The 26,478-nt window shown below is 35.1% G+C and overlaps 7 protein-coding genes across 9 annotated transcripts; 2 read left to right on the forward strand and 5 right to left on the reverse strand.

The window, feature by feature from the left end:
* Positions 1 to 977: 977 nt before the first annotated feature.
* Positions 978 to 6,518, forward strand: LOC112752030 (glutathione reductase, cytosolic). Its single transcript, XM_025801400.2, has 17 exons — positions 978 to 1,200; positions 1,321 to 1,488; positions 1,974 to 2,038; positions 2,303 to 2,372; positions 2,503 to 2,574; positions 2,727 to 2,930; positions 3,053 to 3,126; positions 3,200 to 3,283; positions 3,556 to 3,643; positions 3,724 to 3,805; positions 4,187 to 4,260; positions 4,789 to 4,896; positions 5,032 to 5,096; positions 5,240 to 5,353; positions 5,568 to 5,667; positions 5,816 to 5,869; positions 6,130 to 6,518. Exons 2-17 carry the CDS (start codon positions 1,345 to 1,347, stop codon positions 6,220 to 6,222), a joined length of 1,491 nt encoding a protein of 496 aa, XP_025657185.1. The 5' UTR covers positions 978 to 1,200; positions 1,321 to 1,344; the 3' UTR covers positions 6,223 to 6,518.
* Positions 6,519 to 6,664: 146 nt separating this feature from the next.
* Positions 6,665 to 7,855, reverse strand: LOC140172950 (mRNA-decapping enzyme subunit 2-like). Its single transcript, XM_072228688.1, has 3 exons — positions 7,429 to 7,855; positions 7,273 to 7,340; positions 6,665 to 7,150 (listed from the first exon to the last, which is right to left on the reverse strand). Exons 1-3 carry the CDS (start codon positions 7,719 to 7,721, stop codon positions 6,966 to 6,968), a joined length of 546 nt encoding a protein of 181 aa, XP_072084789.1. The 5' UTR covers positions 7,722 to 7,855; the 3' UTR covers positions 6,665 to 6,965.
* A 280-nt stretch (positions 7,856 to 8,135) lies between these two features.
* Positions 8,136 to 11,205, reverse strand: LOC112752031 (putative F-box/FBD/LRR-repeat protein At5g56810). Of its 3 annotated transcripts, none has more exons than XM_072228686.1 (4): positions 10,668 to 11,205; positions 8,800 to 10,530; positions 8,525 to 8,674; positions 8,136 to 8,433 (listed from the first exon to the last, which is right to left on the reverse strand). In XM_072228686.1, the coding sequence occupies exons 2-4, from the start codon at positions 9,367 to 9,369 to the stop codon at positions 8,152 to 8,154; spliced, it is 1,002 nt and encodes a 333-aa protein (XP_072084787.1). In that variant the 5' UTR covers positions 9,370 to 10,530; positions 10,668 to 11,205; the 3' UTR covers positions 8,136 to 8,151. The 3 variants fall into 3 exon arrangements, with proteins under 3 accessions (XP_072084787.1, XP_072084786.1, XP_072084788.1); XM_072228685.1 differs by having other exon boundaries at positions 8,800 to 9,745; positions 10,668 to 11,154; XM_072228687.1 differs by having other exon boundaries at positions 8,800 to 10,534; positions 10,668 to 11,145.
* Positions 11,206 to 13,368: 2,163 nt separating this feature from the next.
* LOC112752032 (mRNA-decapping enzyme subunit 2) lies at positions 13,369 to 16,521 on the reverse strand. The gene is made up of 9 exons (XM_025801403.3): positions 16,412 to 16,521; positions 16,172 to 16,268; positions 15,677 to 15,828; positions 15,397 to 15,524; positions 14,810 to 14,905; positions 14,477 to 14,629; positions 14,086 to 14,189; positions 13,930 to 13,997; positions 13,369 to 13,807 (listed from the first exon to the last, which is right to left on the reverse strand). Exons 2-9 carry the CDS (start codon positions 16,252 to 16,254, stop codon positions 13,623 to 13,625), a joined length of 969 nt encoding a protein of 322 aa, XP_025657188.1. The 5' UTR covers positions 16,255 to 16,268; positions 16,412 to 16,521; the 3' UTR covers positions 13,369 to 13,622.
* A 1,187-nt stretch (positions 16,522 to 17,708) lies between these two features.
* Positions 17,709 to 19,754, reverse strand: LOC112752029 (CASP-like protein 5A1). The gene is made up of 3 exons (XM_025801399.2): positions 19,367 to 19,754; positions 18,292 to 18,424; positions 17,709 to 18,099 (listed from the first exon to the last, which is right to left on the reverse strand). Exons 1-3 carry the CDS (start codon positions 19,582 to 19,584, stop codon positions 17,908 to 17,910), a joined length of 543 nt encoding a protein of 180 aa, XP_025657184.1. The 5' UTR covers positions 19,585 to 19,754; the 3' UTR covers positions 17,709 to 17,907.
* Positions 19,755 to 20,010: 256 nt separating this feature from the next.
* Positions 20,011 to 21,614, forward strand: LOC112752028 (GCN5-related N-acetyltransferase 4, chloroplastic). The gene is made up of 3 exons (XM_025801398.3): positions 20,011 to 20,389; positions 20,533 to 20,917; positions 21,031 to 21,614. Exons 1-3 carry the CDS (start codon positions 20,257 to 20,259, stop codon positions 21,320 to 21,322), a joined length of 810 nt encoding a protein of 269 aa, XP_025657183.1. The 5' UTR covers positions 20,011 to 20,256; the 3' UTR covers positions 21,323 to 21,614.
* Positions 21,615 to 22,479: 865 nt separating this feature from the next.
* LOC112752027 (auxin response factor 18) lies at positions 22,480 to 25,582 on the reverse strand. Its single transcript, XM_025801396.2, has 4 exons — positions 25,359 to 25,582; positions 24,647 to 25,214; positions 24,130 to 24,563; positions 22,480 to 23,645 (listed from the first exon to the last, which is right to left on the reverse strand). Exons 2-4 carry the CDS (start codon positions 25,185 to 25,187, stop codon positions 22,869 to 22,871), a joined length of 1,752 nt encoding a protein of 583 aa, XP_025657181.1. The 5' UTR covers positions 25,188 to 25,214; positions 25,359 to 25,582; the 3' UTR covers positions 22,480 to 22,868.
* Positions 25,583 to 26,478: the final 896 nt, after the last annotated feature.

The following is a 26,478-nucleotide window of genomic DNA, read 5'->3' on the forward strand; positions in this document are numbered from 1 at the left end:
TTTATAATTATATTTAATTAATTTTATTTATTTTTAATTTATAATATTTGATATTAATTGTTTTTCACCCCAAATTAAAATTTTGAATGATACGTTAGAGAAATAGGGGTGGAAATCACAGAACTTCTAACAATCTCAATTATTAGTATATAAAAAAATTTATAAAATATATAAAAGAACATCCATTTAGTATGAAAAAGAAACATTCTGATACTTAGTAGAAGAAACATCCTAATGCCTAGCATAAGCACCATCCACGTAGAGGTTTTGAATTCATCCAGAGGCATTTGGCTGGTTTTTGATTGATACCCTCTTGGTTCCTAGCATTGTTGATATTTTATTATCAAATATTTTTTTAAAAATATTGGGCCAGCAGGAGGTATAATCCCCAAATATAGCCCAAAAAACATACTTTTTCTTTAGGGCCTTAGCCCCGTTTGTAAACAAAAAAAAAATTGACAAACGTCACTGACAAAATAATGAAAATATCACTCACAAATTATATTTTTTGAAGTTTTTTTAACAACACTTCATTGATGAATTATATTTTTTCACATACATGTAAAACACATCAATTAAGAAATAATTGTGAAAAACACTAAATAACCTCCAATAAAAAAGAAAAACTTAAATAATATCACTCCAAAATCCTGAAATAATATACCTAACTTATTAAAGACTTGAAGTCAAATTTGGTAGACCTATTTTTTCAAGAGTTTTATGATTCATATACTCATATTCTCTCATTTTTTTTAACTTATCATTCATTATTTCATGGTTTTGGATTATACATGAAATTTAAATGATCTGAATCACTTGAATACCACATTTATTTAATTTATTAATACTATCTTAAAAATAAAAAAATAATTGTTAAACCTTTTAACACATCTAATATATTAAAATGTATTAGAATTGTAATATTTATTTTATATTTTCTATAAAATAAAAAATGGTTCTAGTAAGTAGTAAGAAACAAGAATGAATGGGTGCACCTTTACAATTAATACAGCATCTGCATCTTGTAATGAATCATATCATATGATTTGTTTTCTCTCTCTTCTCTTTTTATGTCGTCGTTCCGCTCATCACTCTCACACCATACCTAACCCAATCACTCACTCTCTCCGTACACACACCTCAGTCGGCGTTTTACTTCCCTTCTCTATCTCCGATCTACGTCACACACAGTTCCGAGATGTATGCAGTTCTTCCATTTCACTTCACTTTACTTTTTAAAAATAGTATATACTTTTTTTTTTTCAAAAAGAATATTTGAGCTTGTTACTTTAAGTCGTAACGACGTTGTTGGTGATGCAGATTGATTAATTGATTTATATAGCTATGGCCAGAAAGATGCTGATCGATGGTGAACCAGCTGCTGCATTGGAAGAAGAGGCGACTGATTTTGACTTCGACTTGTTCGTTATTGGAGCTGGTAGTGGTGGCGTTCGTGCCTCTAGATTCTCCGCCAACTTCGGAGCTAAAGTAACTAATCTCTCATCTTATTTTATTTGATTTACTTTGCGGATTATTATTATTATTATTATTATCAAGTTTATGTTGATTCATATTATGTATATGGAGCAGAAAAGACTCCGTTATTCATTCAGTAAAGCTTCAAGTTTTTGTAAACTTTAATGGTGGTTGGTTTAGAAACACTTAGATTACACTTCATACATAGGTTGTTTCGCACATTTTTAATGTGTATTTTTTTTTTTTGGTGACTACATCTTTAATGTGTATGTGGTATTCCAAAATGTATTCTATACATAGGCTTATTTGGTCCACTGATTTTTACACAAAAAAAAAAAAAAAAACAATTAGAGTAACTCTCAGAATTGGTTACTAATACATAACTTTCAGATAATATTGTGATTATCATTTCTTTCATGTTGCTTTTTGAACTTTCTGATTCCATTTGTGGTTTATTTGTCTTCTCCTGATCACATTCTGAAACTTGTGCTCATTAGGTTGGGATTTGCGAGCTTCCATATCATCCAATTAGCTCAGAAACGATTGGAGGTGTTGGTGGAACGTAAGTTGATTGAAACTTGTACATTTTGGACTATTATCGAATGGAATTAGATAATGGCTGCTTCATTACAGTTCCCACGTAACATTAGTTCTGAAATCAGAAGCTATCTGCTATCATGTTTATGGGCCTTAGCCTGCAGATAGAATAAATTTCCTGTCCTGTTTTTCATCCTCATCGTCCCAGGCTCCCGCCCTGTTTCCCAACAGCCTATCTCTTCAACTACCAAGTATTTCACGAAAATGATTATGGACTTTAATTTTGAAGGTGTGTGATTCGTGGTTGTGTTCCCAAAAAGATTCTGGTCTATGGAGCATCTTTTGGAGGGGATCTTGAGGTAAGGATTTGATCCTTAATTCAATTCAGTACTATATTTAACACACACCTAAGTTGGTTCATATTGATTTTTGTGTCATGATTTGTATTTCTCACGTTGATGATTAAACAAACTCTTTTGTGTCTGATAGGATGCCAGGAATTATGGGTGGGAATTGAGTGAGAAGATTGACTTCAACTGGAAGAAGCTCTTACAAAAGAAGGTATTCAAGATTCTTATATTTATATTAGAAATAATATTTGTTTGTTTAATAGTGTAAAGAATTACTATTTTCTTGCATCAAGCAGTTCATTAGTATCACCAAAAAAGAAGATAGTTATTTGTCTTTTGCATTCATGTTTTGTCAAATTGCAGACAGATGAAATCAATAGGTTAAATGGAATATACAAGCGATTGTTATCCAATGCTGGGGTTAAATTATTTGAAGGTGAGGGAAAGGTAGTGGGCCCACATGAAGTTGAGGTGACACAATTGGATGGCACTAAATTGTCTTATTCGGCAAAACACATACTGATTGCTACTGGTGGTAGGGCCCATCTTCCGGATATTCCAGGAAAGGTAAATTTACTTATTTTGAATCAATATTGTAAACTGATGTTAATGGTGTGATTGCTACAGCCATTACTTGGTTATGAGTATGGTTATGTGATATATCATTGTGTTTTTTGTTTGGGATGCAGGAGTTGGGCATAACATCTGATGAAGCATTAAGTTTAGAGGAATTGCCTAAACGTGTCGTGATTCTTGGAGGAGGGTGTGTTTCTATCTTCTTATATTAGTTTGATTATTTACTATTTCATGGTAATTAACTAATATCCTGTTTACAGCTATATAGCAGTTGAGTTTGCTTCTATATGGCAAGGGATGGGTTCCACAGTCAATCTTGTTTTCAGAAAGGAACTTCCATTGAGGTTTGCCTTTGGCATCCATATTTCATATTTATTTATACATTTATTACTTTGATAGTGTTTTGATTATTGAGAGTTTGAGACAAATAAAATTGCTATTCTATTTGAGGTCATATGTTTACTCATGAATGTGAGAAATCCTTAAGGCAGGGTAATAATAGATATTTCACTGGACCACATATAGTTAACAGGTTGCATTTGTTTTCTTCTTTGTATTATTTTTTACATTTATACTCTTTGTACATTCATACCTGCTGACTAATATTTTGCTGCAGAGGTTTTGATGATGAAATGAGAGCTGTGGTTGCAAGGAATCTTGAGGGAAGGGGAATTAATTTACATCCAAGGACAAACTTGACACAGGTATTTTCATTTCTTTAAAATGTATCAGTTCATTTTCATTTCTTTTCCGCATAGCTAATGCAATAAATTTTATCTTCTAGTTGATTAAAACAGAAGATGGCATTAAAGCTGTTACAGATCATGGTGAGGAGCTGATTGCTGATGTTGTGCTATTTGCCACTGGTAAGCATACAAAGAACTTAAACTTTTTTAAAGTAGTTTTGTTTACTCATGAGTCTGATAGTGTTATTATTGGTATTAGTAATACACCTTCAGGTCCATAGTGTAGTTTAATAGTGGCTTTAAAGTTTAAGCAATCTGCAATAATATCTGTAAGTTTGAACCTTTAAATGGAGTTTTTTCATTTAGTCATCCTGATGAGTTCATTCTTGATGTGTGATAACCTGATCAATTTTAATGGTTGTCGACTTTTAATCTTTAGAGCAGAGCACTCATTTTGATGGTTCAAGTTTGCAGAGAAGTCATGAATAATGCAGAATCTCATGGAATGTTGGCTTTACTCTGCTAATTTTAATATTATTAAGTGTTCTTTGCTGGATGCAGGTAGAGTCCCCAATACTAAGAGGTTAAATTTAGAAGCTGTAGGTGTCGAGCTTGACAGCAATGGAGCAATAAAGGTCTACAACTCCTATGTTAAAATTATTTTCTTGTTTCTGCAATATTGGGCAATGTCTACCAAGATTAAGTTGTTCTCATTTTGTGACCTTGATGAGACATCAAGCTCTTGTGACTGTTTTATACTAAATCATGGTCTTTATAATATGTTTCATAGATTATAGATACCACATGTGACTATTTCTACTAGGTTTATCAAGCTACACATTCCATAATTTGGTTGTCATGTGCATTGAATCCCTACTATTATAGGAGCTCCAAAGGAATTATTAATTATATACTGGAATTACTATGTTTAAATCATGCACGTCCCAAGTAGAAACATTCTTTCGTTTATGTTCCTTTAAGAAGGTAAAGGTAAGTATTGCCTTTTGGCGAGATCTTTGTTTTGTGGAGCAAATTGATTGTAGTTTCAAACACTATGAGATGCTTTTTTGTCAATGGCTTCTTGTTGAATTGGAGAATTAATAAGAGCTGGAGAATAATTTGACACTCAATAGTTCTAAATATTCTGTTTTTATTGTATTTAGGTAAATGAATATTCACGCACTAACATACCAAGCATATGGGCTGTCGGTGATGTAACAGACCGAATGAATCTCACTCCGGTGGCTTTGATGGAAGGAACATGTTTTGCAGTAAGTGTTCCTACGTATAGATATAGTGGATCAGTTTACCTGTTTCTCTTTTTGTTTGGGAGGTGTTGGACTGTTGGTGATGCATTTCTGTTACAAGGATAACACACTTTGTTTGCTTAATCTGGTTATGTTCAGAAAACAGTATTTGGTGCGCAAGAAAGTAAGCCAGACTATAGTAACATCCCCTATGCTGTGTTCAGGTATAGCTTCTTTTGCATAATCTTGTCAACTATTAGTCATTTTGGATTTTTAACTGATTCCAGAACGAACCCTTCTGTTCTCTATATGGTACCTTCTGCTTGTTCGTTGGATTAACACATTCTCATTCTTTTTTGTTTTGCAGCATTCCACCACTTTCTGTAGTTGGCCTCAGTGAGGAGCAGGCAATAGAGCAAGCAAATGGTGATGTGCTAGTTTTCACATCAACCTTCAATCCCATGAAAAATACCATCTCAGGGTATGTGTAATTTATTTCATATTTTACCTGTTGCACATTTACCATATTATGATTGTATTTTATTTGGTATTTGTGAGGAAGAATAATCAGGAATTATGTTGATCTTGTGAAATCTCCTAGCTTCTATAGTCCACAGCTGGGGTCCCCAGTAGTTATATTTGTTCCATCTCTCCTCTATGAACAATTTTGTTAATTGATAATATTTCTGAAACAGGCGACAAGAGAAAACTGTTATGAAGCTTGTTGTTGATGCCGAGACAGACAAAGTTCTCGGAGCATCCATGTGTGGGCCTGATGCGCCAGAAATTATGCAGGTATGCTAATGGATTCGCACCACTAGCTTTGGAATGCATTTAGTGTTTTTTGTGGTCCTATGCATTGTGATTGTGATAATGATGGGGGGCATACTTCAACTATAAGTTACTGCTTTTAATTCATGATATTGATATTGGTTGAGAATAGGGTATTGCTGTTGCATTGAAGTGTGGAGCTACCAAGGCACAGTTTGACAGCACGGTAAAGTTCATTGCTTTCATGATTATTTTTGTTGTTGTTGTTATTATTATTATTCTTATTATTCGGTAATGCTAGGGAGAAAAAAAAAAGGCAGAATTTGCCATATTTAACATTCATTAATTGTTGTAACCATTTTTGGCTAATTTATTTTGGTCACCAAACATTTCCGATTCTTATTATTCACTGTTTTATTTTCATGTCATGCTAATAAATATTGTAATATAATCGCTGATGGGAACACAATGTTCCATTCTCTATAGGTCGGCATACATCCATCTTCTGCAGAAGAATTTGTAACCATGCGTTCAGTTACAAGGACTGTTGCTGCTGCAAAGCCCAGGACAAGTTTGTAAGGAAGTTTTAATGGAAAAGATACTATTTGTTGGATGGTAGTGTAGAACTGCACATCACTGATAGAAGTTAGAACATCAGCTTCCATTTCCCATTCAATTATTTTCCCCCTTCAGCAATTTTCATTTTGCTCAAATAATACTGAAAAAAGCTGTTTAATTAGTCATCAAGGAGTTCAAGAAATGACTAATCTGTATGATTCACTTTCCAAGACTAACCCCCGTCATATATTTTTGATATATTTTATAGTTGGAGGAGTTCAAAACCTATTATAATAATGATGATTTTACAATGACTAGTCAAGTTGTCAATTAGTATACCATGTTATACATTTCTATCATTTATTTGAACGTCATCGTCTAGAAATTAATTAAAACAATTTTAAAACGCCAAGTATAAAATAGAAACTCGTTAACTGTTACGGAAAAACTTGAAAGTTGAAACTTGAAACACATTAAACCTCACCGTACCACATGTTATTATCGATTTGGTTTGAACTCGAGTTATTTCGGTCTGCCGGAACCTTTTTTTGTAAATAACTAATAAATCCACACTAACTGAGAATACTGTTTAGGCCCACAAACGATTCATGTACACAATGTACAAATTACTCAACCTGATATAATCTGAGAAACATCATGTACAGCTACCTAATTTGATCACTACCGACTTCTGACATAAAAGTGAAAATGGTGGCATCCAATTCAGTTACACGGAGGGACTTTACAGGAATGTTGCTGGACCTTCAAGAAGAAAATGCTGTTTCCATGGCTTGTAAGATCGATGACGTATCAAATCTGAAATTCCTGAAGCTCCTGCCAGGCCCTATATCAAGATTTTGAGATTCATTTTCAGGCTTTGTGGGCTGGCTATCCATGAATGTTGAGCTACTCCCTGTAGAACTATGCTTTGCTTTCCACACGCAAATTCCTTAACAAATGTAAAAGGCTTGTCAGCAATCATCTAAGCAACTCACTTTTCAATTCTCAACAAAATCCCAAATTAAATACAATGCAGTGCAACGAATTAAACCATGTGTGTAACCAACTTACTTTTAAGGGGCAAATCAGGCCTTGGAGCCGTAGGAGGTGGATGTGATGAAATCCATGATTTCAATGATCTGCATAAAAGACACCAGTCTTCATAAATTTCACCAACTCCTGGGACATTCACCAAAACTATAGAAAATCACGTGCCGCTGTACTCACACCAAAAAAGGGGACACCATATAAAGCTTGAGGCCAGTGATTCCACGAGATATCACTTCATCACTTGCTGGTTGAAGGTCATCTCCTCCATGCTTATCATTGTCAAAGTCCAAGACCGGGAGCTCCTTCCAGAGGCAGCGCCACCGGTAAGACAGGACGCTGGTGGGTATAGAGTTGTTTTGATCTAGCAACGCGGTTAAATAGCAGCGCACATGTTTTGTGAACATAACCATAAAACAAGCAAACGTTTGGTAGGTTTCCCAGAGAGTAGAGATGCCATCATCCTGCATCATAAATCGATATATTCAAGAGCTTATGCAAATCATAGCATTAAACGGCATATATAAATTTCCAAGGTTGAGGGACCAAAAAAAATTATGCATGAAACAAAGAATTGAAAATACTTGTCATTGTCAATATCAAAGTTAGCAAATCCAAACCACCGATAATGTTCAAGTGCATATTTCATTATTTCTCAAGGAACAGGGCACCAGACAAAATTTATTCATAAGCATGATATTTGGTAAGAAGTATTCACAAGCATCGACAAATATTTCAAGAATTTAGGTGGAACACTGGCCCTAAAATTGACTCAATGTTGTGCAACTTTAATAATATAAAACTCTAAGACTCCAACATGATATCTTGTCAACAGTTTTGATCAACGAACAACAGAGGATAAGGATAGAGATAGTGTGAGTTCATACCATGTTAAATGGGATTTTAATCAAAGAAATTTAACTGACATATTGTAGAGCCCCTCGGTATAGCGGATAAACCCTTGACAATATTGTCCTTTGTCTCTAGGTCTAAATTGGATTTAAGTTGAATTGTCACCGTCTCCAAAACAAGTCCTCCTTGTAAAAGATATGCAATAAATTCACGCTCATCTGCAGCGTCTTGATATTCTATAAACTCAAAATTCTTGAGATGTGATGACACACAACTGGGAACCATGGTTGGTGGTGTTGGTCCATTATAGTCCATGGAGAGGAGATACGGTTCCTGATAACAAAAAACAGCACTTCTCATTAGACTCAGGCAAACAACAAAAAGTAAATAGAGACACTAGATTTAACTTGAAATGCATTCATACCTCCCAATTATAAATTACGAGAGCTTCAAGTACATGACAGCTGTGAAGGAAGTTTAGCAGGAAGTTTGTGTTGAAAAATTGAAAATCAAGCTCTAGATAGAGCAAATAGTGAAATTCTGGAAACTTGAAAGCTGGAGCACCAAATAAGCACTGTGTAGAAGATAACTAGATATTAAATATAATTCCTAATTCAAAATTATAGTTATAAATTGAAATTATCGAGTTATATCAAACATTAAGCTTGAGGAATCATGGGATTATAATAAGCATGTTACCATAGTTGTGTAACGTTTCAATGTCAACAACTCTGTTTCACGAAGTGCCTGGAGAAGCATGGGCACCCAACAGACATGTTCAAAAAATGCACCGTTAATATCAACACGTGACTGACTTTCCTGAATATCAACATGTGCCTCCACCATGTTGGGAAAATGGCTAACCGACATGAGTAGCTCAGAAAACACCGACGTCACTATTTTCAGATGGAGGTATTCAAGAGATGGTGTGTCTATCACACGATGGTTGATCTCATGACACAAGGTAGAGTAATCTTCAAAGGTTAAACTCTTCAATGTCTGAGGCATCTGAATTGTAGGTATATAAACATAACCTTCTGGGCAGACTGAGCTCATGTGCTGTAGAATGAGCTTAAGATTTTCAAGAACAGGGCAGCCAGAAAAAAACTTCTTGTCCACTTCGTCAATTTGCAACTCTAGGTTCTTGAGGGATGGCAGATATACATCTGGAAACTCCGGACCATAATTCAATGAAATATCATGTTTCAAGACAAGGGACGTAAGTGATGTACAAGTGAATATGGCTTTAGGCAAGTTCATTCTAAACATTACGTTTACTTTAAGGCTGAGATATAGTTCCTGAAGACAGGGGCCAATGACGGCATTAAGCGATGTTGAGATGGGATCCACGCTAAAACTTTTGCAAGTGAGGCGGAACTTTTTGATGGGGTACAAATCTGCATTGCGCTGAGCTAGAATAGCATTGACAAAAGAATCTAAGCTGGGATCCCCAGAGGAACAAAAGGGTTCTTCACGTATGTCAAGGACTTGGACATCCTTCCAAACATGGCGCCACCTGCGAGAGAGGCTGCTGGTGGATACAGCTTGTTTTGTTGGGAGGTATGAGAGATGTCGCAAAGGATAGAGTTCGGTAAGTTACTGATCTTATCCATGTTGATGGATTCGCCTTTTGTCAATTTTGTATCTGGAGAATGGGTTACAATTTAGGGAAAACGAAGGAATCAATTTAACTCTTAGTTGGTTCCACTTAAGGACTAAGATTCTAACCAGTGTAGTGCACAAACACAAAAGTTAAAGCACTTACAAGACAGTGGTTATATGCACAAACATTTAATCAATAATCAGTAAATCAAAATAATAAAATCACAACACAAAACAGTAGCACAGCAAGATCAGAGCAAATCAATAATCAAATAATCGTTCAACAAAAATTAAAAACACAAGAAATATCTAAAAATAAAAAGCCAACATGAAAGTTTGTCATCAATCATCAAAATTTGCAAAAACTCAATCTAAGCATAATTAAATCATAAACCAATGAATCATTAAGAGTTTAAGAGAGTCACAAACTCACAATATAAGCATAATTAAATCATAAAACAGTAAAAAACAAAACAGCAGCACATCACTACCCAAAAAACCAAAGAAAACCACAAAACAGTAAACACAAGGCAGCACATCAACAGTAGCAGCAGCACATCACTATCAGAAAAATTCACAAAATAGTAAACAAAAACAAATTCATCACCAACAGGCAGCAACACATCACAACCCAAAAAAGTCACAAAACAGAAAACACAAAACAGCAGCAGAGAGCTAATCAATAATCATTAATCAGATAATCATTCAATGATTTCTGAACAAAGCATAAAAAATTAAAAAAGATGAAGAACGAGTTAGCTCTGAGTCAATGACTTTCGATCGCAGTGGAAGACGGACGGCGACAAGACGGCGGAAGTTCAAGGTCGTCTTCCTTATTCAACAAAGTTCACAGTTCAGTTCAGTAACTTCAGTTCACAGTTCACAGAAAAATCAAAAATCACAAATCACAGTTCACATCTCACAGAATCGAAAAATTATTCAATTATAGTTAAAGAAAAAATTACCTAGAAGCTAGAAGAAGCCTTCAACAGAGCACGCAAGAGGGAGACACGGAGACAAGGCGCACCTTCGAACGGGCTTCGAACAGGACAGTGGCTGCGGTGGAACAGAGATAGCGCCGGCGGCGGCGTGGCTGCGCGACGGAGGCTTCCACGTTCGCACGGTGGCTGCGCGATGGAAGGGAAGGAAGGTTGCGACGGAAACTGGCGCTGGCGGTGGCTGCGATTTCGACGGCTGAAAGGAAAGCTGGCTGCGCTAAGCTGGCTGAAAGGAACTTGCGACGGTGAGTGACTTCCACGGACCTTGCGACGGCGGCGGTGGCTGGACGGAGGTTGCGCCGGAAGCTCGAGGTGGAGACTGGGAAGTGGGAACTGAGAGCGAGAGGTGAGAGTGGAGGACTGGAGGGGAGGCTCGAGAGTGGGTCTCTGCTGTCTGCGGGTGTCTGGGTTTAGAGGATTCAATTTTGGTTCCAAGTCAAAATGCAGTATTTTTAGGGTAGTGTTTAGTGTTTTTTTTGGTGAATTGAGATTTTTTTGGTGAATTGGTAGTGTTTAGTGTTTGATCTCACCATTTATTATTCTCTTTTTTATTAATTTTTGGTCCTATTTATAAAATTAAATGTGAGAGATCACACTTTATTCTCTCTAGTGAAAAAAAATGGAGAGAATTCATTTCTGTATTTTTAGGGCTTAATTTTAAAAACTGTCCAAGTCACGGTCCAGTTCGACTAATCGATTTTTTATCGGTTCGATAGTCTAATTCCGGTTTTTTGAATTTGACGATTTTACTTTTTGTTTAAATCATGTTTGCTAGGGCTAGAAGTGAGTCAAGCCAGCTCGAACTCGACTCGTTAATAGCTTGATAAGCTGAACTCGTGAGCTGGGGAGCCGAGCTTGAGTTTAGAATTGAACTCATAAATTAAATGAGTCGAGTTTGAGCTTCAGCTCATTAGCTCGTGAATTGGCTTGATTATACATATAATATTAAAAGTATAGATTAAATGTATATAAGATATGCATATTAATAATTTAATATATATATATATATATATATATAATTTTACATATATATTAATGTTTTTAATGATTTAAAATGTTATAGCCATTTTTTATATATAATTTTGATGTAAGACATAAATAAAAAATTTATAATTAGTAGATAGATAATATATAAAATTTATCTTTTTTCAATATTTTTTTAATATATATAAGTTATCATTTATTGATATAAAATTATAGATTATGTTCCTATTATTTGAGCCCGCTTGTAAACTCTAATCAACTCGTGAGCTTTCGTTGAGTCGAGTTTAAACTTACAAAATATGCTCGATTGTTAATGAGTCGAGTCGTGAGTCAAGCTTAATTTTCGTGAGTCGAGCTTGAACTTAGTCTAGTTCGACTCATCTCGACTCACTTCTAACCCTAGTATTTGCTATCAGTTCTTGGTTCGACCGATCGATTCGAACTGATTTTTAGAACATTGGTTTTGACTGCAGCGGCGGCAGCTGTATTTAAATTTAAAATAATAACGATAAAAGAGAGGGAAAGGAAAACTAGAGAGGAACCGGGCAACTGGCCTGTGATTTGTGATTATTTGACCATTATATATATATAGTTGGGTGAGAACAAGTGAACATTTTTTTTAAATAAATAAAAATATCATGGACAATATACATATTTTTACAAAAATTAGTTATCATTATTGTCAATCATCTTCCCTCTCTACTAAAAATTATTTTATAATTAATTAATTATGCATATTTATGAAAACGTTAATAATCTTGCTTTTAAATAACTCTGCAGTTTGCAATTACAACTTACAAGCCTCATTAATTAGCTCTTTATGTGTGTGTATATATATATATATATATATATATATATATATGTATGTATGTCCTATCCAAAACTTCAGGGGTGATCACAATTCACAACACAACTGAATAGTAGTTAGTAGTACTAATAAATTTGTGATCTGAAAAAAAGAAAAAGAAACAGATGTTGGCAGTGTTTGCAAAGGAAGCTGCAAAGCCACCTGAGGAGCTGAGGCTTCCAACAATGGTACAATGATGACCCCAGAAGAAATTGTGGACAAGTTTAAATCTTTGTGGACGGATTCTACTGTTTATAACCTCCCTCATGGAAATTTCATGGCATTGTCTCACCAACACAAGACTCCAACGAAACCCAGGTACATTCAATTCAAGGCTTTTCATTCAGTTTGTTATGTTTATGATTTCTGTATAAACATGTACTCTGATATGGCTTTGTATAGTAAAAGTTGCATCTTGCTAGAAGTTTAAATTTCGGATGCTTAACAATTCCCCTATGAACTATGCTTTGTAGAGTTCAAGAAATGACTAATCTGTATGATTCACGTTCCAAGACTAACCCCCGTCATATATTTTTTATATATTTTGTAGTTGGAGGAGTTCAAAATCTATTACAAAAATAATGATTTTACAATGACTAGTCAAGTTGTCAATTAGTATACCATGTTATACATTTCTATCATAATTTGAACGTCATCGTCTAGAAATTAATTAAAATAATTTTAAAACGCCAAGTATAGAATGGAAACTCGTTAACTGTTGCGGATAAACTTGAAACACACTAAACCTCATCATACCGCTTATTATTATCCATTTGGTTTGAACTTGAGTTATTTCGGTCTGCCGAATTCAGAGTTAATTGTATGATTCATTAAAAATCGGGGAATGTAAACCTATATATTAGAATGATCTTTCTAGTTTAACAGATAAATCCACACTAACTAATTGAGAATACTGTTTAGGCCCACAAACGATTCATGTACACAATGTACAAATTACTCAACCTGATAAATCTGAGAAACATCATGTACAGCTACCTAATTTGATCACTACGGACTTCTGACATAAAAGTGAAAATGGTGGCATCCAATTCAGTTACAGGGAGGGACTTTACAGGAATGTTGCTGGACCTTCAAGAAGAAAATGCTGTTTCCATGGCTTGTAAGATCGTTGCAGTATCAAATCTGAAATTCCTGAAGCTCCTGCCAGGCCCTATATCAATATTTTGAGATTCATTTTCAGGCTTTGTGGGCTGGCTATCCATGAATGTTGAGCTACTCCCTGTAGAACCGTGCTTTGCTTTCCACACGCAAATTCCTTAACAAATGTAAAAGGCTTATCAGCAATCAACTAAGCAACTGACATTTCAATTCTCAACAAAATCTCAAATTAAATACAATGCAGTGCAACGAATTAAACCATGTGTGTAACCAACTTACCTTTAAGGGGCAAATCAGGCCTTGGAGCCATAGGAGGTGGATGTGATGAAATCCATGATTTCAATGATCTGCATAAAAGACACCAGTCTTCATAAATTTCAACAACTCCTGGGACATTCACCAAAACTATCAAAAATCACGTGCCGCTGTACTCACGCCAAAAAAGGGGACACCATATAAAGCTTGAGGCCAGTGATTCCACGAGATATCACTTCATCACTTGCTGGTTGAAGGTCATCAAGCCGGTGCCACGAAATTTCCTACAAACCAACAACAAAAATTTCTCAACAACCAAAATTTCAATCATTAATCACCTACAACTGACCGTGAGAAGTGATAATGTTACAAAGCATATTCAACTCAAGCTTCCGAGAATAAACAATGCAGACCACATATAGATTCATGTAAATAGAAGAACACCAGTACTCAAATACGAAAAGGACAAAATAGCAAATGCATTATAATGAATACAACATAACACTATTAGAAAATGATCCTACCGGAAAGAAAACAAAACTTAAAGGTAACATGAGAAAGCGTCACATACACTGATCTCCTTTTTGGTTTGTGGGGCAAATGCAGTATCATCTTTCACACCAGCAATAATGTAAAGTCGGACTCTCTGTTGTCCAAAAATAATTTCAAGGTATTCTTCCTTTTTAAGAAGTTTTGAGACATCAAAACCTGTTTCTTCCATGACCTGCATTAATAAAAAAACAAATAGCGAAAAGCTATGCTAGACTCATCGGCTAGAGATGCAAAATTAGCTAATGAATAGGTATCTCTCTTTCCTAGACCTACACTTCAAATCAATGTAACACGAGGAAAGAGAGTCATAAATGAAGACAATGGAAGAGACACTCAAAAGAATCACACTTACTTCTCTAATGGCACATGCATGATCTTCTTCATCTTTGCTCTTTTTGCCACGAGGGAAGCTCCAACTTGAACCTTTCCATCCTTTCACTAGCAAGCACTGTCAACAGCAGGCATGTATGTTAATATGACCAGACATACCAATGAATCTAACAGAAATATTTTTCTGGTCCCAAGAAGTTGCATTGAAAAATAAATCAATTCGAAGTTTGAACTAGAGACGTCAATGATAAAATGTAACATGCAGTAGCTAGACCACATGGAATATACTCAGGACATAGTGATAAGTTAGAATTGTGAGTTTCTAACTGAAATACACATAGGTACCTTCTTAAGTAAACAGTAAAAACTAAAACACAGTTTAAGAATTTACTTCAGACCTAGGGAAAACATAAAAGCAACATATTTTAGTTCATTAGCAGCAAATTAATTCAAGGGCATACCTATGACAATATACCACAGGGAAGGTAAACCCCCCCCCCCCCCCAACCCACAAAAAAAAAGGAACTAGAAAACAAATATGCAAATAGAATTTTATATTTACTACAGAAAATAAAATCTTCTGCTTCCGTGACCAAGTTCTTGGCTTACTCTTTCAAATGTTTCATCAAGAATTATTGCTCCAGTTACTGGGACTCGAACCTTGTACGAAGTGAAGTCCTTAAATATATCATCTATATGAGCCACATAAGGCTTTAAAACATCACAACTGTTGAACACTGTTTGATATTAAGGAAAACAGTGTCTAGGCTATCATAACTTCAGTAGATTTATATGTTAACAAAACGAACAAGAATGCGAATCCTATATGATACAGTAAACAGAGAGGACCGAAAAAGGACCAGAAATAAAACAATCATAGTCAGGATACTTAAAGAAGTGAACTCCTTGAGATTTAATGACTTGAGAGATGGGTTATTCTCAACAGAATTATCTTCATAAAACCAATGTGCATACTCCACAAGAAACAAGATCCTTTCGAATGATTGAAGGTCTTCCTTTGGCACATTTAACACAAACCGGCTGCAATATACAAAACATAAAAAGGCAATTCATGAAAAAAAAAAAATAGGAAGACAATAAAGTCTAGATCACATCTTAAAAACAACCCTTTAATGCATAATTAGGCCGTTTTAAAACTGAAAATTTAACAGTTCTACTACCAAGACCAAGCTGAACATTCTTTTTTGAAAATCGGATAGCAGCATAACAACTAAAACCATGTACCACATTCTGAAGCAAAGGGGAAAAAGAAAAAGAAAAAAGAACACTTGAAACGAAAAAGAGCTCCCAAATTTCAAGCATTTTATGGAAAAACAAAAGAGAGCAGTAAACAAAATCGAAAAAATCAGAGAAAAGAAGGAACCTGCAGAGATCGTCGAGGAGTTCTTTGGTTGGAAGACCGTTCTTAGACGAAACACCACTCGCAGTACGATGATGATTCGACATCGCATCCCAAAACCCTAAAATCAAAAGGGAAGAACAAACGAAAAAGAGAAGCTTGTTCAGAAATTGTTGTTGTTGGAAGGACTTGAACTGCAAATTAAAAAGAAACCGGAAATGAGAGGTGATTGAGTGAAGAGAGTTAGTTGCGGTTACTTCTTACCCGAACCGGATTCGATCTCACTTTCAACTTTCAATGTTTCAAATCATTCAATCTATTCTTTGCTTTTTCCTTTCTCCTTTGCCTTTTATATCATGCATCGCGCCATGTGCTATTTTCTCTCTCATATGGTAATTAACTAATTACTAATTAATTTATGTAACATAATGAGATAATATTCAATTTAGTCCCTGAACTTACACGCGAGTCTCAATTTAGTTCCTGAGATTTCAATTTTTTCTATTTAGTCCCTGAAGTTTATAAATGTGCCTCATATTAGTCCTTAAGACCATTTTTAATATAAAAACGTTAATAGAGCGCTGTTGTAGACTATCACATGTTACGTTAAAACTTGTAAAATGATGCAGTTTTGGTTTTGACATTTAAATAGCTCAAAAACGACATCGTATTACTTATTTTGTTAGGTAAAAATTTAATAAACACCATTTAGGATGTTGTTTTTAGGTTATTTGAATGCCAAAACCAAAACGACATCATTTTACAAAGTTTAGTGTGGCATCCGGCTGTCACGACAGTGTTCCGTTAATCGTTTGTACGTTGAAAATTGTTTCAAGGACTAACATGAGTTATGTTTACAAAGTTTGGGGGACTAAATAGAAGCAATTGAAACTTCAAAGACTAAATTGAGACTCGCGTGTAAGTTGAGGGACCAAATTGAGTATTATCTCGTAACATAATAGATACATTAGGAAATGATTTATGGTTTATGATTCTATATTAATATTATTATTAACTATATATATATTGTGTTATAAAAATATTATACACATTAACAAAAATTTTGACGCAATTATTTGTTATTCTAAAAATTTAACATATGAAAATATGTAATTAAATGACTAATTTTTTCTTCAATGTTGATAGTTTTTATGCATTTTTTAATATCAAATGCACGCATTCTTTTTCCTTTCTTTTTCTTTGATAATATTAAATCTTATATTCATTAATTGTGAAATAAAAATATCGTAATTTTAGTAAGTCAAACTTCTTATGGTATTATTATATTCTTAATAACATAGGAGTCTATAGGTTGACTGGTTGACTTCTTGACCCACAAATTCTCTACCACTATGGGTTTCCAAAATCTAAAAGTCATGTTTAATTTCTTGTCTTTAAGTTATCCAAACCAAGCATGCTTTGGAGGAGAAAATCTTGTGTCCGTGTTAGAATTACAAACCAAGTTTATAGCAACTGTGTATATTCCATAATCTCTGTCCTATTATTACTGTGCTGTATAACTCTTGAGGTAAAACACTTCATTTTGTGCCACAAGACATAATTTGACTGCAAAACTAAGATTTCGTCGTTTAAAATATATAACATCTACACTAAAGTTTACAAGCTTGTGCCTTAAAAGAGTGGAAATGCTTCAATGGATTAAAAAAACAAGCCCTTGAATATATGATATGCAACAACTAGGGACTTCAGTACACATAATTTAAGCAAATATGTATGACTAAAAGCTCTCCTTGATACTTCTATTTGGATGCCAGCGTCCAAAAATTCAAAATAAACGAGGGCGAAGCAGCAAACCAACTCATGAATGCCATGGCTGTTGCTGTCTCAAACCGGCTGCAATGGTTCTGTGAACAATCATTCAGATCATTGCCAATTAGGACTGTGATGCCAGCAGAAGCACAGGCAGCAGAAAATGTGAGTGTTGAAGTAATCTGCAGTAGAATTCATGCGAAATAAATATTAGCTTCACTGATATTATTAAAGCCTACCATGGTCAAATCTTTCTTCGATAACCTATTAACTCAAAGTCAAGGATAATTCTGGGGAGTACAGCTTGTGACAATGGTACACTATCTTACAAGTTTAATTGCAGAAGAAAACTAAGTCCAGCAGCAAAGTCTTACCCCGTCGCCAATAGAGAATAAGCTGGAAACTCTGGAATTTCGGAAGCCGCGCTTTACTAAAATGGCATATACATCAGCAATCGCCAAAGAGAGGCTCCACAAGCATTGAAGGCTGACAGCAGCAACTAGGTAGCTGGCACAGCAAATATATCAAAACTTGTTATAAGGGACCATTATCAGTCCAAATAATCACATTGCAAACACATGAGTAGATATGCAAACAAAGATAACAAATTAGTGGAGTTGCTATACCGTCCCAATCTTTATTTTTTATTTCTTTCCCTAGAGATTTAAGGCTCTGTTTATATACTGTCTACTTGGTTTTCTCAAACAAAATTTATTGCTTCTAAATAGAGATATGAGGGAGGTAAAGGCTTGACAATATGACCAACTGGATCTTGAGGATTATAATAAAACACTATATCCTTGCCTTTTTATACCATCAAACTACTCCCTTTAAAAGTGGGGTGGAAACTCAAACCAAGAGGCATTTCAACTAAAAAGATGACAACCAAACCTCACCCTGAAGATGCCATTCTACTGCAACAAAAACCAATTATCATAAGGTCCATTTAGATCAGTTTCTTTTGCCCCTAATGGTTTGTGCCAAAGTCTTCTTCAGTAACCAAACTATCTTTAATCTTCCTCTTTCATTTGATCCACTTTTCTAGTGAAGCTGAAGCTTCTAGCTGCTGATTCTCCTTGCATGACCAAGACACAACAACATAAATGGGCAAATAACTTTACTCATTGTTGTTGTAATAGATTGCTAAAAGGGTATAAAATTCCAAGCAAAACAAACACCATATAATCAAAATTTACTATCATCACTAAAGTATTAAGTAGCAAATCAAGTGATAAAATTACTTAATTTAGCTGAAACCATACAAATCCTATCAATCAATCGTATTCAAATTAGCTACATGGTACTGTCAACAATTAAAAAAGTTTTTTTTTTCTTTTTATTTTTCAGAATTATGATTATTTCTTCTCACATATTGTAAACCCTAAAGCACACAGCAACGAATAGAAATTAGCACAGAGAGAGAGAGAGAGAGAGGGAGGGAAAGAGTACCGGAAAGCAGTGACGGTAGGGAAATCGGAGGTGGAGGCCATGACGGAGAGGGAGATGAGGGCGAAGGCGAACTGAAGGGAGCGGAGGATGAAGCCGCCGAGGGTGCCGGGCATGCCCTGTGTGTCTTTGAGGGAGTGACGTGGCATGGCGTTGGCGTTTGCGTTCTCCGTCGCCGTCATGGGCGGCGCTTCGATTGGGTGAACTGACGGCCCCGCCATAAAGAAATTGATGATTTTTTGTGTCACTCACACTCACTCACTATGTGTTTGCTGAAATGCTGAACTGAATTCTCTTCTATGTGCCTTTAACCACCAAACACCACTCATTGCTTATTCCATCCTACAATCAACAAAAACACAAGATACTTGTCAAGAATATATATATATATATATATATATATATATATATATATATATATATATATATATATATATATAAAAAAAACTTTGTATTAAATAAAGTAATTAATATTATATAATTTTTCATAAATTACCCCATTTTGTTAAGTTACCAATTTTTTGTTTATACATTATGAGTGTTATAAGTGAGTGTACATACTACATATGACATTATACTTTATTTTAATGCCTTATTAGTGTGAGATTGCCTATTTGGTGAGAAACAAAAGAATATTTTACCCTACTTTCCTTTTTAATATAGATCAGAGTTGGTAGTTTTTTTGGTCAAGTAATAAGTTTACCTTGTATAATGTATGTACCTTAATCCTTCTATTCGGTTTGGCTATGTTGTCGTTAGCCATAGCCAACTCAAATTCTCACCCTCTCATGCCCTTGTCATAGTAAGCAAAAAGCAATAACAATAATTATAATAAAATAATAATATTGTGATATTTTGAGTGACAATACAATCTAAGGAGTTGGACAAAGAGAATGCTTACTCCTCTATTGGGAATCTCAGTCACCTCAACTGCCATAAACAGCTTCAAAATCCAGCAATTCAGTCTCAAGAAACCAACTTCTTTTCCATCTCATCATGTTTCACCTTTTTCTCCCTCCAAATCAGGTATGTAGAACATTGATTGCATAGTTAATACTTGTTGAGTTTTAGCATTTCCATATCAAATCCTTGACTGACTGGATTGAAGTTTAGCATTTGTAATTTATTCAAAAAGTTAAAACTAAGTAGGTGTAAGTTTGGATATGAAGGATTATGCAGGGCAAGTGAAGTTGTTGATCTGTTCCCAGCATTGTGTTCTCAAGTTAGAATCCGGGAGGCGAGGTTGGTGGACTATTGGGAAGTGGCAGAGACTCATTGCAGCTGCTTCTTCCCTGAATATTCCTTCCCTTTGGATTTTCTGCTGAGGATTGATAGATTGCTGCTGGCCATGTTAGCAGCCATGTTAACGGCCTTGTCTAGGCCAAGAGCTTGCAAAAGAATCTGTTTGGTTGCTGATATTGGTAGTGGCAGCTCACATCATCAAACTCTTTCTTCATTTCCAAGCATCCTCAACAAGGGATATGTTGCAGGTATATTAACACTAGACAATTTCGCAGACTATCTACCACGAAAGGGGCCGCGCCGCCGGAGAAGGTTATTGCAAGACTATATATAACTTTCTTCTCTTATAGTTTCTTAGAATAGCTCTGTACATACATGTTCTCTTCATGACAGAAAAATATTGTTGTGTTTTATGTTTTCTGAAGGACTGGAATTGCATATATATCAAATGTGGCAGTAAGGGAGAACTTCAGAGGGAAAGGAATAGCTAAGAAATTGATTGGAAAGGCAGAATCAATGGCCAGAAGTTGGGGGTGCCGTGCAATTGCATTGCACTGTGATTTGAACAATTCTATGGCCACAAAGTTATATAAAGGCCAAGGCTATAAATGTGTCAAAGTTCCAAAAGGAGCAAAGTGGCCTCAGCCAAGGTCCTCTCCTGATATCACCTTCAACTTCATGATGAAGCTTCTCAACAACTCAGCTGCTTCTGATTAATTACATTATCTTGGAGGAATCATATTTATTCCATTGCATATTATTTTAGCAGGAGATATTGGAATGTAAATATGCAAAGGCAAGGATTTATATGCAAAATCAGTTGCAGCATTGTAGATTGCACACATTTTATAGTTACTTATTTCCATTCTTTTGTACCTAAGTGCATGTAGATACAAATCTCTATTGGAATGACTGGCCTTAGGCCAGCTTTTCTTTCATGAAGATCATTTTAAAATCAAATCATATTAATAAGTAATAATAGTTAATATTCAAAATAGTTCCTGAAAAATCAGATATATATTATTGTGTACCTTTGTGAATACTTGCATACAGCATGCTTTGACTTTGGAACGAGGTGACCTCTTCTATTTTTTCTTTAAATTGTCAACGGTACAAAAGAATTAATTAAGCAAGAAAAGAAAAAATGTTTTACCATTTTAAATACCTTTTAGAGCATTTATCAATCCATCAAAGCATATTTAACAAGAACTATGCTTAAAAGTTAAACAAATTTGGTGCTGACACATTTTGTACTTGGTATTCAACACCATTACCTCTTGTGGGACAAGGGGTTAAATATTAGTTGTTCAATATTTGGTATCTTCTGAAAATAGATACTACTCTTCAAGGCAAGGCACATGGTTTGTCTTCCAACAGTGGGGTAGATAGTACTAAATCCTTAAGAACTCCATTGGATGCTTATAGTTGATGACTTCATCCTAGTGATTATCAACCATTACCTTCATAGGATTCAGTTATTTATCTTAGTCTCTGCTGTAATATTTATTTTTTTAAATTGAGATCCTTGTCTTGGTTAATGGTTTTCCCTACTAAACTTTGTATATTGTATGTTGGTGTGACAAACAAAATGTGGGCCATACCCTCAATGAAGTTCCAAGGAAGAAGGAGCCAAAAAAGGAAGTTCTTTGTTCTACAAAGGGACATTAGTTGCTAATTAGTTGAATGTTCCTTAAAGTAACTACAAAATTGGACTGCACGGGAATCTCATCCTGCCATTTCTTGCATTGAAAATCACTAAATATTTTACTTTTAAGTGATTAATGCCAACTTTATTGCATATGTTGGAGCTTTATTTGATTGTAATCTAATTTGCTTAATTGCTTATTCAATATACTATTCACAATAGTCACAAATAATCTAAAACATTATATAACATTTTCCTTCAGAAAAAGTACATAAGGAGTGATGTATTCCCCACAATCTCTTAATAAAGAAAATATAGCAGAAAAACAGAAAACTTCAGTCAGGTGCAATGCAAGTTAACGAAAATATTAGCACTCTAGTTCATCAAAGTTGTTATCACTAAATAATATTATAGTAGTAGTTTTATTTTATGAGTGAGAAATATTTTTGTTAACTTGCACCTAGGAAAAACTATGCCAAATGAAAATCTGCACCTATCAACAAAGGAAATCCTAATGCTACAGCTGAAACTGAAAAGAATAGTTAATTAGGCTCTTTGATGTGTCTTCTTCTTCTTCAAGAACTCACTGAAGCACAGCAACTGAAACACTTTGGCTTGCTATAGAGCCAAGCAAAGTAGATTAACATTTTCTGTTCCAAGACCAGATTTGTGCTGATCTTTGTACCAGGGAGACCCTCCATTAGAAGAAGGGTTCTTCTCTACTGGACTACTATTTAGATGCAATTCAGAAGCATTATTTGATTTCATCTTCAGCAAAGTCCCTTCATCAGATGAATTGTTCCCATTTGAGCTAGAACTGCCACCGTTTGAACAATGCTGTTCAGTGTGAATCAGTTGTCCAAACAAGAAGATATGGGATGGTGGTGATGATGATTTCACTTCTTCATTGTGTTCTTCCTTTAAATTATGGCTAGAATTTCCAACACTTAACAAGCAAGATATATCAGCATTGCTGTTCTTATAGGTCCCACAATAAGGGGGACTAATAAGATTCATATTGTGTGATTGTGATTGTGATGGAAGATTGTTGAAGAAAGGATAATCAGATGGAGACAGATCAAGAAGTTGAGCATGCCTGGCTCCCTGTATGCCTGCAATACTGTTATTCTCTTGAATGTTCATCAATAAGGACTTAGAAGAATGATTCATAACAAGATGATTATCATTACTGTAACTATAATTGCTGGGAAATCCTGGCATTATTGGAAGTTGGTTATTGATGAGGTGAAAATCTTGATTGTGAAGAAACCTTGGTTTCTTTCTAGTTGGAGAGAATGGAGAAAGATGGTAGGTGGGAATGTCTGAGACTAATTCAACCAACCAAGGATTTACACACTTCACATGCTGTAGTAATTCTGGTTCATCCCACACCACCTGAAACAAATTTAGAGCAATAAAAATAAAGATGGTTGAAACAGTAGTATGCATATTAAAGGTTCCATTGACTTGCATATGTAAAGTCCAATCAAGAGTAGCCACCTGTGTCTCTACAGGTTCAATCATGAGAGGTACATTTTCACAGATTGCAATCAATGTTTTGTGTTGTCACATCCAACTGACTCATTCAAGAAAACTTTGGTACTTGGCAAGGAGAATTTGTCAGAGACAGAACTTAACAGACAAACATGAAATGATTTGGTACCTCATATCATGCGCATTGACTATTATGCTAACTACATTGGTTAGTTTAACAGTGCATTTGATACTTTTAAACAGTATTCATAGTAAAACAAACATGATTCATAAATCATAAATGATATAGTCGAATGATCTTTCACCATCATGCAGTAAAGAAATTAACCCAAGAAACAAATCTAGGTTCATTAGGAAATTTGACAATAGCAATTAAAAGATGTACCTGCAGAAGACGCCATGGAGAATTAGGCCAATGAATGGGATCAAGAAGCTGAACAGAAGAAATGGTTCCCATGAACCAACTGATTCTAGAAGAATCCTCAGTCTCAAAGGGCATCTTGAACCTCATCCCAGAACACCACCTCACTTTCATTGCATCTCTCACAACTGAGGCCTTAACACAAAACTCAGGTGAGCTTCCTCTTGGATAGTACACAACCTCAAATGGCCTTCCATTAACACCAAAACTCACAGCTTCAACCACCGATGACACCGACACCTCGCCGCCTCCAACTGCCACCTTCTTGGCCCTCCTTATCCCAACACACAGATCACCATCCTTAGCTCTCAAGAACACAATGGAATCACCAGCTACAAGCTTCTTCTGGCTCACAAAATTGCTCCATCCAGTGGTCAATAGGTGCCTGCGAGGAGTTCCTGTTGAGAATCAAGAGAGTTAGAACAAAATTCAAATTCACTTGAACCATGAAAACCTATATATATATATATAGTATTAACACCTCTATAGATGTGCCTAAACTTCCAGCAATTTCCATGAACATCTTTGGCAACAATGTTCTGAACAGGAGGATCAGCAGAATAATCCAGCCTTGGGAATATGGTTTCAGCACAGTAACGAGGCACTGAGAACCCTCCACCATTGTTGGCATCAGATTGTGTCAGTGTCTTTGCAAATGAAGCAGGTTTCTCTTGATGACCCCCCTCAACAACTCCTCCATTGTTGTTACCACAATCATCACCACCATCCTCCAAATCCATTAACAATGCATTGGTGTTTTCTTGAGTGAGAGGTGTCAAAAACAACTTGACAAAGACCTCATCAGTATCAGAATCTGCCATGTATTTGATTCCAGAGAGCCAGCATGGAATGAAAGAAGGGATTCTCGTTCTGAAATCCACTTTTCCTCCATGAGCATGCTCTGCATGCCCTTGTGGAAAGTACAAAACTTTTGAGTTCAGAGGTGGCATTTGAACCATGGAACCAGCACAAGCATGCCATAATTCAGAATCCAACCACTTTCCTGATGACTCCCCAAACATCTCAACTCTATCAAATTGATAATTCAGCTGGAAGAAGCAGAAAGATCAAACACACAACAACAGAGAATATATATTATTCAACAAATATGAGAAAAATAGAAAACAAACAAACAAACAACACAAAAAGAAAGAGACAATAACAGAAAATGAACATGGTTACAGACTACTTACCAATTATGTCATTAAAGTGAAGCAAGGAGATTATGATGAATAATAATAAATAGTGTGAAGAAGAGAAGAAGAGAAAAAGTGTGTGATGGTGTGAGAAGAGTTTCAGTGAGTGAGAGAGAGAGAAAGAGAGTAGTTGTTGTGTAAATCACGCGTCTAAGGTTTCAATACTATTTATGCTGCCGACGAGAAAATGAAGCAGACACTTTTGACACAACACAACATACATGAAAACATTGCTAGTTTACAACATCATGTGACGTAAGTACACAACTCAAAACACACTTTTTTATTTTATTTTTAATATTGGATTAACAATGATATTTTTTTAAATTGTGATCTACCGTAATCTTTTTCTAAAATGTGGGATGATTTAATGTACGAAGTACAAATAGGACCGTCTAATTTTTAAGAGGTACAAAAATTAGACCGTCCGATTTTTAGGTACACAAATCGGACCGTCCGATTTCTGTACCCGATTTGTGTTGCGATTTGTGTACTCCAAAATCTTTTACTTTTCTCAACACAAATCGAAGAGTCTGTGTACCTCCTATAGTTTTAAAAAACACCAAAAATTACCACGTCAAGGTATAACACTCATTCTACTTCCATATCTAAATTTTGTAGTCTTTAAAACAAGTCATTTTTTTATCCGCGGAAACTCAGGTGAAGTCGACTTCACATGAACTTGATACATGAGAGCCGTTAGATGATTTGACTGATTTGACTAAATTTTCAACCGACGACTTCAGGTATCAACTTCACGTGAAGTCGACTTCACCTGAGTTTTCACTTTTTTCTTTATCTTTTTCTTTTATTTTGTATTTATTTTAAAATGTTTATAATTATTAGTGTCATTATCTATATAATATATGTATGGTTGGTGTTTTTTATTCAGTTGAAATTTGGTTCTTAGTAACAGATTTAGTGCCATGTGAAATATCACAATATCACAACTATACAGTTTCATTTATTTATTTTATTTTAAAAGAAACAAAGATATATTACCTTTAATATAATAAGAAACAAGAGCAGGTGATTAATTAAGCAACTAAAAGTTTGAACAATATTGCAATAAAGGAACCACATGCTCACACCGAAAAGGAAAACTATACATGCAATT

This window comes from Arachis hypogaea, chromosome 19 (assembly GCF_003086295.3).
Source record: "Arachis hypogaea cultivar Tifrunner chromosome 19, arahy.Tifrunner.gnm2.J5K5, whole genome shotgun sequence".
NCBI classification, from domain to species: Eukaryota; Viridiplantae; Streptophyta; class Magnoliopsida; order Fabales; family Fabaceae; genus Arachis; species Arachis hypogaea.

Bases quoted from the DNA above. Each gene is read 5' to 3' on its own strand.
- LOC112752032 (XM_025801403.3), bottom strand. From the start codon at position 16,254: ATGTCGAATCATCATCGTACTGCGAGTGGTGTTTCGTCTAAGAACGGT. The intron at 14,906-15,396 runs GTAAGCCAAGAA...TGCTGTTGACAG, and splicing joins TTGATGAAACATTTGAAAGA to TGCTTGCTAGTGAAAGGATG. The intron at 13,808-13,929 runs GTAAGTTGGTTA...ACATTTGTTAAG, and splicing joins GCCTGATTTGCCCCTTAAAG to GAATTTGCGTGTGGAAAGCA.
- LOC112752030 (XM_025801400.2), top strand. From the start codon at position 1,345: ATGGCCAGAAAGATGCTGATCGATGGTGAACCAGCTGCTGCATTGGAA. The intron at 2,039-2,302 runs GTAAGTTGATTG...TTAATTTTGAAG, and splicing joins ATTGGAGGTGTTGGTGGAAC to GTGTGTGATTCGTGGTTGTG. The intron at 2,575-2,726 runs GTATTCAAGATT...GTCAAATTGCAG, and splicing joins AGAAGCTCTTACAAAAGAAG to ACAGATGAAATCAATAGGTT.
- LOC112752028 (XM_025801398.3), top strand. From the start codon at position 20,257: ATGCTTACTCCTCTATTGGGAATCTCAGTCACCTCAACTGCCATAAAC. The intron at 20,390-20,532 runs GTATGTAGAACA...TTGGATATGAAG, and splicing joins TTTTTCTCCCTCCAAATCAG to GATTATGCAGGGCAAGTGAA. The intron at 20,918-21,030 runs GTTATTGCAAGA...TGTTTTCTGAAG, and splicing joins GGGCCGCGCCGCCGGAGAAG to GACTGGAATTGCATATATAT.
- LOC140172950 (XM_072228688.1), bottom strand. From the start codon at position 7,721: ATGATGCAGGATGATGGCATCTCTACTCTCTGGGAAACCTACCAAACG. The intron at 7,341-7,428 runs GTGAGTACAGCG...TCTTTTATGCAG, and splicing joins ATGGTGTCCCCTTTTTTGGT to ATCATTGAAATCATGGATTT. The intron at 7,151-7,272 runs GTAAGTTGGTTA...ACATTTGTTAAG, and splicing joins GCCTGATTTGCCCCTTAAAA to GAATTTGCGTGTGGAAAGCA.
- LOC112752031 (XM_072228686.1), bottom strand. From the start codon at position 9,369: ATGTTTAGAATGAACTTGCCTAAAGCCATATTCACTTGTACATCACTT. The intron at 8,675-8,799 runs GTAACATGCTTA...TCTTCTACACAG, and splicing joins TGAAACGTTACACAACTATG to TGCTTATTTGGTGCTCCAGC. The intron at 8,434-8,524 runs GTATGAATGCAT...TTTTGTTATCAG, and splicing joins TCGTAATTTATAATTGGGAG to GAACCGTATCTCCTCTCCAT.
- LOC112752029 (XM_025801399.2), bottom strand. From the start codon at position 19,584: ATGGCGGGGCCGTCAGTTCACCCAATCGAAGCGCCGCCCATGACGGCG. The intron at 18,425-19,366 runs GTACTCTTTCCC...TTGCTGTGCCAG, and splicing joins CCTACCGTCACTGCTTTCCG to CTACCTAGTTGCTGCTGTCA. The intron at 18,100-18,291 runs GTAAGACTTTGC...ATTCTACTGCAG, and splicing joins TATTCTCTATTGGCGACGGG to ATTACTTCAACACTCACATT.
- LOC112752027 (XM_025801396.2), bottom strand. From the start codon at position 25,187: ATGTTTGGGGAGTCATCAGGAAAGTGGTTGGATTCTGAATTATGGCAT. The intron at 24,564-24,646 runs GTGTTAATACTA...GATTCTCAACAG, and splicing joins GTTTAGGCACATCTATAGAG to GAACTCCTCGCAGGCACCTA. The intron at 23,646-24,129 runs GTACATCTTTTA...AATTTGTTTCAG, and splicing joins CTCCATGGCGTCTTCTGCAG to GTGGTGTGGGATGAACCAGA.